This window comes from Copidosoma floridanum, unplaced genomic scaffold (genome assembly GCF_036245765.1).
Source record: "Copidosoma floridanum isolate Cflo_tuat_1 unplaced genomic scaffold, Cflo_Japanese_pri ptg000001l, whole genome shotgun sequence".
Lineage (NCBI taxonomy): Eukaryota > Metazoa > Arthropoda > Insecta > Hymenoptera > Encyrtidae > Copidosoma > Copidosoma floridanum.
In genome coordinates, this window is record NW_028321878.1 from 14,661,894 (window position 1) to 14,672,007 (window position 10,114).

The window sequence follows — 10,114 nt, forward strand, 5'->3', positions numbered from 1 at the left end:
CTCGAGATAAAACACTACAACTTCTTTACGATTGTAATGAACTAAAAAGTGTTATTTTAAGAAGATACATATCAAAAACTGATAAGTTTTGTTTATTTTTAGATTGCTACAATCTTAGAGTTAGTAAAATTTATTTAATGAAATTTGCTGAATTTAAAATTTTTTTGAATTTATTTGCGATTAAAGAAGACCACTCCCGACACCTATTTTTTAGGTTCAAAATTTTTTTTACAAATGGGCATTTTTTCATATTTAGACATTTTTACCCTATTTTTCTTTGAGGAAAATGTAGGACACTCCAGAGAACCAGTCATACCTAAAAAAGAATTGGTTACCTCTTATTTAGAAGTGATACCAATGGTCTGGAACTATAATAAATATTTTTAGGTTTTTCAATTTTACAGCGTAATTTTGAAATTAACTGTCTAAGTTATGAAAATCACTTTTGCCGATTAAAAAAATTTACGGAGGTATTTACGCGATGTAAATTGCAGACATTGTAGAAAACGTCTATCGAATAACCACTATATTTAAAATAATCAGACATTTAGTTTTTTTTTCATTACCAAAATTTCAACAAAATATATATTTTTTAAATATAATACAAAAGCTTTAATTTTATTATACTAAAATTGTTACTTTATATACATAATTGATGTATTAGTATAGTTTTAAACTTAGACGTTTAGAGAACTGAGAAGTCAAACTTATTTAGTACAAGTGGATCGAAACCATGAATCGTGATTTATTAACAATGAGAAAGGAAATTTAAAAGTTTTTTATTGTAAGTTTAGTTTGAATACACTTAAAAAAATCTTCGACATCTTGACTTGTTAAGGTTATAGAGCAAACTTTTTTTTAAAATTTGAATAACTCCTAAAATAGAACACTTATTGAAGTTTTTTTTTTTTTTTTGTAAAGTATGTATTTACAGCCATAAACTTGTAGAATTCGAGTTTTTAATGTGCAAAAAAACTTTTTTCAAACATAATTAATAAGATAAAAATCAATATGATAAAACTTAGAAGGTTAACTAATAATTAATCCTTCGAACAAACAGTAGCTCACAATATCATCAAACTAGTCCTTGTATTTTTCGTGGTAACGGTCTCTTTCGACAAGTTGAAAGTATGCCGTACGAAGATTTTTGTAGAAAATTTTGAATTGGTTGAGCTCACTTTTTCGGAAAACTCCATGCGTAGAAATGAAACATTCTCAAACGGATGTAATTGATTAGAAATTTTTTGTACAGGAATTAACATTGTCGCCAAGCTCAAGAAGTTATAAAATGTGGATGAAAACACCTATACCCATGTATTTAAAGATACGTTTATTTAATTGGACGAATCCAGCTGAAGTGCAAAAAAATCCTACTGTAAAGCCGCACTTTAACCAAATGGGCCCGTATGTTTTCAGGTACAGTTGGACTTGTTTATAATATTGTGCAACAAATTTGTCTTCTAATTTCATATCACTTGGTTATTAATAGGGAAGTCAATTATAAAGTTAATCAAGTCTGGAATAACGGAAATTCAACAATAACGTTTCAACAGCAGAGAATTTGGTATTTTGAACCAGATTTGTCTAATGGCAAATTAACAGACTATGTCACGACAATAAATCCTATTGCTTCAGTAATGATTTTTTTTCTACACTTAAAATTTTTCTTTGCGATAACATATTCGAGTATTTTCTAGTGTTAATATTACATATTATTTTAGACTATAGTATACATGGTGAGAAATAAAAATGAATTGTTCAAGACATTAGCCATTAAAATTTTGGAAAGACTCGAAAAATTAACAGTGACAAAAACAGTTGGTCAATTTCTATTTGATGGTTACGAAGATCCATTATTGGACGCAGCTACTCAAGCTAAACTGAAACTTATTCCCTTTGACAAGTTTGGTTGGTTCTACAGTGTACGTATATTATTTGGAATTTTTTCGCGTTTCAACAAATCCCTTCCAAAAAAATTATAGCAATAAATATATATGCATGTATATATGAAGTTATTGTAAAATTAGATACACTTTACTACCTAACTTGCATTTTTTTCGTTACTAATCTTATAAAATGTCTACTCAATTGCTTTTTATGAATTCATTTGTTAATTACGAATTATTAAAAAAATCCTTGGAGAATCCAATTTAAACTGACGAGTAGTTCAGCTCAATGTGTACAATATTTCACATACTTTGACTAGTTTAACAAACATCTGAAAACAACATCTTTCGATCGAAACTTTACTAGTGACACGCGTAAAAACTTTAACGTTCGGCTTTACTTTCGCTAAAGTTCATGTGGCTAACCTTTGGCCAAGCTTGGGCAATGAGAAAATCCCAAACTTGGACTCAATATTTTTCGTAAGTCATATATGCAGACTAACTAATATACTGACACAGCAAATTATTTTTTTAGACGTTTGGATGGACATTTGCTAAGCTTGAGTCAAATATTGCAACAAAAATCCAAGTTTGGGATTTTCTCATTGCCCAAGCTTGGCCAAAGTTTGGCCAAACGTTGACCACATGAACTTTGGCGAAAGTTTGGCCAAACGTAAAAATTTTTACGCTGGGAGATACTTATTGTTCTTAGCACCATTTAACAATGTTGGGAATCGTAAGTCGGTTGGGAATTGTCTGATTCATGTAAAATATGAAAAATGGTCTGACAGTTATCTAATAACGTAATAATCTATATATTAGGAGATGTACGTTCAGAAATAGCTGGAATATTTTTTAAAAAAGCATACTTAAAAAGATTGTGCTAATTCTAACAATTAGTTTTTTGGAATGCAACTTTTTTTAAAACACACGTAAGGGTATATCACTAATATTAAGTACTAATATTAAGCTTTTATAGTTCAGGAAAATTAAAATTGAACTTGAAAAATAACATAGTTCTTGTAATCATGGATGACTTATATGTCGATGTATTTCAACAGAGAAACTGCTCTGAAAACTATGATGGTATTTTTAATATATTGACTGGAGCAAGCAATATGAATGAATTGGGAATGCTCCAAGAATGGAAGTACAAGCAAGTTTCTCCGTATTTCTCAAACACGTGTGGTCCAATAAAAGGTACCACTGGAGACTTGTGGCCACCTCTTCCTAATAATAACACTGTCTCGGTATTCTCTCCTGATGTATGCACGTAAGTTACCAATAAATATAAATCATGAAATAAATTTTTTTATTCCAATTATTGTTTAAGTTTCAAATTTACAGTTCTCTTACATTGAAGTCCAATGGTAAAAGTGAATGGCTTGGTGTAACAGGAAACATGTATGTATCTGATGAAGATATGCTAGACAACGGAACCAGAGTGGATTCACGGCAATGCTACTGTAAAGATGTAAAATGTCAACCGAGTGGAGTATTGAATGTTTCCTCATGTAAATTTGGCGCACCAGCTTTCGTTAGTTTGCCTCATTTCTATTTGGCTGACGAAAGTTACAGAGAAAACATCACTGGGATGGAGCCAAACAAGGAGGATCACGAGTTCCAATTGGTTATTGAACCAGTAAGTAATAACTGTGCCGTGTTAACAAAACTGATTAATTTTAGGATTAACATTAGCATCCTGATCTTCCTATGCATATGCTACTTTTTGACATATAAATTTCCAATCTGACCGGGCTATAATTCATGTAACTACATTTAATTCCATTATTAAATTCTTGGTCCTTACTTTATGTATACATTTTCTTTTATGGTTTTAATCTCCTTTTATTTGTAATACTAATAACAATTACTGACATTAGCTAAGCATTTATTTAATATTATTTTACAGACTACAGGTATTCCAGTTAAAGTCAGAGCTGCTCTACAAATCAATTTCTTAATAGAACCAGATGAGAGTTCAAGGTGAAGTTCAATAAAATTACTTTTTTTGAAATCTGTATGAATCATTCTGAATTTATATATTAATTTTTTTTTTTTTTTATCACAGCTTCTTCAAAAATATTCCCAGAATGTATGCACCTATGCTATGGTTCACGCAAGAAACTAACTTAACTTCACAATATGCTGATGAAATGAAACTCCTGCTACTCTTACCTCCACTTGGAAAGTGGATCTCCATTTCTGTAATGGTAATTGGTATAATTTGTATTGTCTACTCGGTCTTCATATATGTTCGACAAAGAAGACGTGACATGAACGAAAATCTGTTACCAAAGGACCGTGAAAATGAAGAGATACAACCAGGAGCTACTGATGAATGATCTATTTTTCTTTGCATTTCACCATAAGTTAAGACCGAGAGGTTAAGACTTTGTTGTTTTAATTTGTTACCATGTTATTTTCGTTTTTTTGACGTATAAAATACTTTTATTAAACAATTCGTACAATTCTTAAGTACAACGTGTGCCTGAAAAACAATATTGTAGCTTTAATTTGTTCATGAAAAGCCTTAGAATGATGGTTGCTGATCTTTACATAATTTTGATAACGTTAACATCGTTTATTAAATTGTAATTAGTATTTTTGACATTCCTCTAATGTTATACATAAATTTTATACTGATCTATTTGATTATTCTACACTGATCGTGTAGCTATTGATTACGAGTTTCAGAGATCCAGTAAATAGTGACTTTAATAAATTAGTTATAGAGTAGAAAAAAATAACTGGTTTTATAAAAAAAAAAGTATTTTGTATAAGCGTGTATAGATCAGTTATTTATATGGTATGAATTGATTTGTATTAACGTTTTTCAAAAGAACGAAAATTCAGGCAATATAATCCTTTACATTTATTGTGCTAGAAATATTTAGGACATTATAAATTGAAATGAAATATTGTTTAGTTGATAAAATGTAAATTTTTGTGTGTGAATGTTTGTTTTAAAAATACAAAAAAAATCTAATAACCAAGTCGATGGAGTACAGGTATCGTAATTAAACGTATCACTTTTGAAATGTTGAAATCACGTGTGTATTAAGGCAATAATGGCTGTCGAAATTACTAAATCGAAAATAAAAAGAGTATTGGAAGTATGTGAAAAAGCAAGGTAATTAGAATGTTGTATTCTTAGTAAGAAGATTCAAAGTTAAACTGTTTGGATTCATCAAAGTTTACCATGGAGAAGGCTGTGATAATGTGCTGTAGATTCTTTGACCTTTAAGTCCTTATAAACGAAAGAAAGTTTGAGTAAGTTTCTTCCGTTAGTTTGGACCTCCATGAAACTCTTAATTTTTATGTATAATTTCTTAAATAATTTTGTTGTACACTAGTATAATTTGTTCGTGCATAGATTTTAAAAGATTATGTCACCATTTGATCACAGAAAGTGGAAAATTGTAAGTTGGTGTGAGCAAACTGAATTTTAGAAATTGAAATAAACATTAGATTTTTCTATAAAAATGTTGCAGATAAACAAAATTTGTTATTCTTAGATTATTATTTTTGAAAAAAATTGAAATACACAAAACAATATAATACTATCGATTAAATTCACTGCCACATTCTTTAATTTGATAAAACCAATATCATTAATTCGTAATATTCGAGCTTTCAATGAAGTTATTGTAATATATGTTGATAAAAAAAATCGTAAATCACTTTGTGATCTAAAGAAGTTCCAAACAAATTAGAAAATAAGTTCCGTGAATTACCGATGTGTTTGATCGAACAACGAAACATTATTAAAGTCAACTAATGATGTGATATTTTATTTTTATCAATAGTTTCCTTCATGAATACCGTAGTTTAATATTGATAACGTTTATTTCATAAGCTATGGGAATGCTACAGCAGGGCTTTTAAAGACCCAGCATATTATTTATTCATCAGAGATCAAACAATCCAAAGCATTCAATCGTTATAGTTACAAAAAAAATAAAAAAAATAAAACTTGGCTATTTCTATAATTCTTGCCATCAAATACTTTTAATCGCACAATTAATTACTCAACTTAAAAGTCCATCTGTATACAATAATTAACTTCTCTAAAAATCTAGTTGACATTCAATCCATCAAGAGAATGGCCGAATGTTTATAAAATCCTTGATGTATGGCAACATTTATAACCATACACTTTTTTGATCGGAACGGTACGTACAGCCTGAACAAAATTGAATGTTCATCGATATTCAACGGACATTCTTTTTTTTAGCTTATGTAAAATCAACGTATCAATATTTCTTCATGCAAAAATTGTTAAACATGGTTTCTACATAACATTTTTTTTGGGAGGAACATAAAAAAGCTATTTAAAATTCTCAACGAAACTTGCAATTTAATTTAAATTGCTTATTGTGATTAAACATATAAGCATAGCATATTATGAACACACCTCAATTTTCCTAAAAAATAATAGTATTTTTTGATGACTTGTTTTTAATGCTTTATTTCGTAAATTCCAACTCCATTCAAATCCAGCCAAGTATAGATCTTTGATCATTGCAAATAAAACGGAAATTTGAATGTCAAATAATTCTAGCATTTAATACGTTAAACGACACTGATTACTGATACAACCTCGGATCTGTTCATTCGACCAAAGCAATAATTTGTGTGTCCCTGTAAAATAAAAAAAAAGCTCGAAGAAAACCATTATCGGTAACGTATTGATATGTGTAATGATTGTACAATTCGTTGACTTTAATTGAGTTAAATTAAGGTTTTCAGCGAGATATATACATTAACTCGGTATCTCATGTCGATGCAATCGAAAAAAATTAAAAGTAATTAACAACTGCATACAATCAGTTTACAAAGAAACAGTTGGTGACTCATTTTTTTTTTTTTTTTTATGTAGTAATGAAATTACTACCTATTAAGCTAACTTCTATGCTGGCAGTAAACAAAATTATATACTCTATTATAAAGCCAATTGTTAGATGTTTGATACGCTGGTTATCAATAACATGGCTTCATTTTATCTGGAAAGAAGAATATAAGATAAACACTTTTTTAAAGTGATATTTGTTTTAAAATTAATTTGTTGTACTCTGGATTTCTCAAAATACCCATAGAAATAAATATTTGAAAAGATTAACAATACTACAATTACTTATTAATATTACTCATTTACATGATAAATTTACTAAGACATTCAAGGCAAAAGTATCTGCTTAGTTTTCAAAGTTTCTCAAAAACAAGATATTTGTTTAGTTACGTTATGGAAAAAAAAAATGAAGGACGTTGATTTACAAAATGAGGGTACAGAAAATTAGAATGAAAAAATTATTAAATAGAATACAATAAAAAATTTAATAATTTTACTTTACTTTTTCTTACAACCCTTTTTATATTTTTGTAGTTTTGTTTACCTTTTAGTCACTGTATATTTTTTACAATGGCTTGTAATTTTTGTCACCAAGTATTTGGTCCTTAGATTATATATTTGTAATAATAATGCGATTATGCATGTTCTAATCACAGTGTTTATGTAATTTTCCCTACAACTATGTCTTTGAGCCAGTCTTGAGCATAGTATTTGTTACTCTGTACATGATTAAGTATTATCAAGTTGGTTGATGACTTTTTTCTATTATCATGTGAAAAAAATGAGCAAGTGAATACGGGGAGTTTATTCTCTAGTTAAATGTTAAATAAAAAATGTTTTATGATTTGATTGAAGAACAGCATTGAAGAAACATTTTGTGGCAAGTATTTTTACGTTGCAGAATGTTTTTTTTTCACATACAGTATGGCACTATCAAACACTATCAAACATTGTGAAGGAAGGGAATTTCGTAAAAACTTATTAATTAAAAATCAATAGAGCAAGGAAAAAAGTTGATCGTTTTAGCTGAAGATCAAACTCAGATTGATAAAAAAAAAAAAAAATATGAGAAAGATTTTGCAGAATTTTTTTAATTTTGCATAATCTTCTTTTATAATTGTTATCTGATGTTTAAGAAGTATTAAATAAATGTTTCTGTTAAATTATTATAACATTCTTATAACACATATAATACAAGTGACGATGTGAAATACAATGCGAGAATAATTTGTCATTGTTAATTATGAATTTCTAATTATTGTTTATCTCTGTACGACAGCCAACGGGTTGAGATATTGCCCGATATTTATAACAGCCATTTAATAGTGGTCAGTGCTAAGACAAGTGATAAAAAACGATTATTTAAAATCACGTGTGTTATCGTTGACCATTTCATTTCTGCAATTTTCTTTGCTATTGTAATACAAAAAAATAGTAAGATGATAGATAATCGCGTGTGTCACCTCAATTCAGAGTAAGTATTTATTTGAGAGCTAATTTTAGATTAATTTTTAATTAACATACACCCCTATGTGCTTCATGATTTGTAAGAAAAATTTTATTTCGCAATTTAAATTGATACTGAAAAATACGTGTGCGTAGATAAATAAGAGCTTTTCCGCCCTCGGGTGGTTTTGGGAGGCTGGTACTTCCTCGGGCGAAAAAGCAGTTTTCCGATACTCGTTCGAAAAGTCTCTTTTACGAACCTCGTTACGTCCCTCGCCTTCGGCTTGGGCCGCAAACCTCTCGGTTCGCAAACAAAGACTTTTCAAACTCGTAGGAAAACTACTATTCTTTCTTAATGGGTTTCAATAAAGTGATATGAACCTTGCGATAACGAAAAAACTTTAATTCTCTTAACATTAAAATATAATGATTTAAATTTAACATGTGATAATGATATACATTGAACATGTGATAAGTGTAGGGTAACTAATTTTCAAAAAGAACAAGGTAAGTTTAGGCGTATGGCTTACTCTTTTACACGTAGCTTTTCTCCGTCAACGGTTATAGAAATTTTATAAAAAGTTTTTCAAAGTACTTAGAATAAGCTTTCATTCAAGCTCTAAAAGAGTTAAAAATGTTTATTTTCTTAAAAGTTGTGGCCGATTGACGTTAGGGCTTCAGACGCAACAAATCCATTCCGATCGATTTCTGAAAAAGTCACTTAAAACCGCCATAACTGTTGACTATATTAATGTTAATTAATACTTTATCAAGCTCAAATTAAAGGATTTTTAATAAAATTCTAAGTAGGTTTTAGTTTGTTAAAAGATAATAGTTTTACGAAAAGTTACAGCTGAAGTTATGAAAATTGTCTTGATGATTTTTGGTGCGCGATTGTAAAGTAACTGTAACATTCGACATAATTACCGTTTATAACTTTGTCTGAGTTTAAATTTAAGTGCTTTACACAAGCTTTAATTTTAGCCCTTATGGAGTTAGAAATACTCATCTAGTCAAAAGTTACAGCCAATGTAATTAAATATAGAAAAATTACGCTTCTAAATTAAAATAGAATATTCCAGCAGTCGGACTTATCGAGAAAGTCATAGTTTATTTTTTCCACTTTTTATTAATCTTTCACGTACACGTACGGTACAATATATCCTGAAGATGTTAATAGCATAGTTTATAAAACTCCACTAACTCCACTCCTATGTGAATCATAAAGCGTCATTATCAGAAAGTCGAACAATCGGTGAAAAATATTAAATACCACTTATTTGATAAGTCTATTTCATTAAAAATAATCGTATGTTTTTCAACCAACAAAGGAAACCTTTACAGCTAAACTATTTTTGTAACAAAATATAGATCCAATCTTTGTTTTAAATCTCAAAAATTATTTCATACAATTTGAAGTCTCTCGTACTTCGTTTTATTATCTATCGTGTATACTATGATTATGATTCTGATTTTGAAATAACGAAAAAACATTATTGAGCTTCAGTTATTTAAAATATTTTGATTAAAACAATTAATAAATGTAATTGAAATATATAATGTGTAGAGATATTTTTTATATTATTATTAAAAGTAAATAAAAAAATATAAATAAATAATGGTTTACAACGAGCTTTGGGTACGTTAATAGTATTGGAATTTAAATTTAATTATTTATATGGCACTATTAACATGAATTGTTTGTTATTCTTTGATACTTTTATAAAAGGCCATCAAAATAAGATTAGTTAATTTTTAAGATATCAATAAATTAACTTATGTGGTCAGGTCGATTGACTGAGAAGAAATTTTACTCCACAGTTATGCTCGCTACAGAGAACAGTTTCTAAAAATCTTAAATCAATGTTATGTTACATTAAAATTACCAGCAGAGGAGAAATTTAGCTTTCAGAAAACAGATTTGTCACTA

The 10,114-nt window shown here is 28.7% G+C and overlaps 1 protein-coding gene across 3 annotated transcripts in view; it reads left to right on the forward strand.

The window, feature by feature from the left end:
• LOC106642882 (protein croquemort) overlaps nucleotides 1–6,340 on the forward strand; it is a 25,193-nt gene extending 18,853 nt beyond the window's left edge. For all 3 annotated transcript variants that reach the window (XM_089594263.1, XM_014357795.2, XM_089594267.1), the window contains exons 3-9: nucleotides 1,253–1,416; nucleotides 1,490–1,634; nucleotides 1,722–1,922; nucleotides 2,948–3,159; nucleotides 3,234–3,528; nucleotides 3,799–3,872; nucleotides 3,958–6,340. In XM_089594263.1, the coding sequence (XP_089450389.1) occupies nucleotides 1,253–1,416; nucleotides 1,490–1,634; nucleotides 1,722–1,922; nucleotides 2,948–3,159; nucleotides 3,234–3,528; nucleotides 3,799–3,872; nucleotides 3,958–4,231 (1,365 nt within the window). In that variant the 3' untranslated portion in view covers nucleotides 4,232–6,340. The remainder of the gene's footprint in view (nucleotides 1–1,252; nucleotides 1,417–1,489; nucleotides 1,635–1,721; nucleotides 1,923–2,947; nucleotides 3,160–3,233; nucleotides 3,529–3,798; nucleotides 3,873–3,957) is intronic.
• The last annotated feature ends 3,774 nt before the right edge of the window (nucleotides 6,341–10,114 follow it).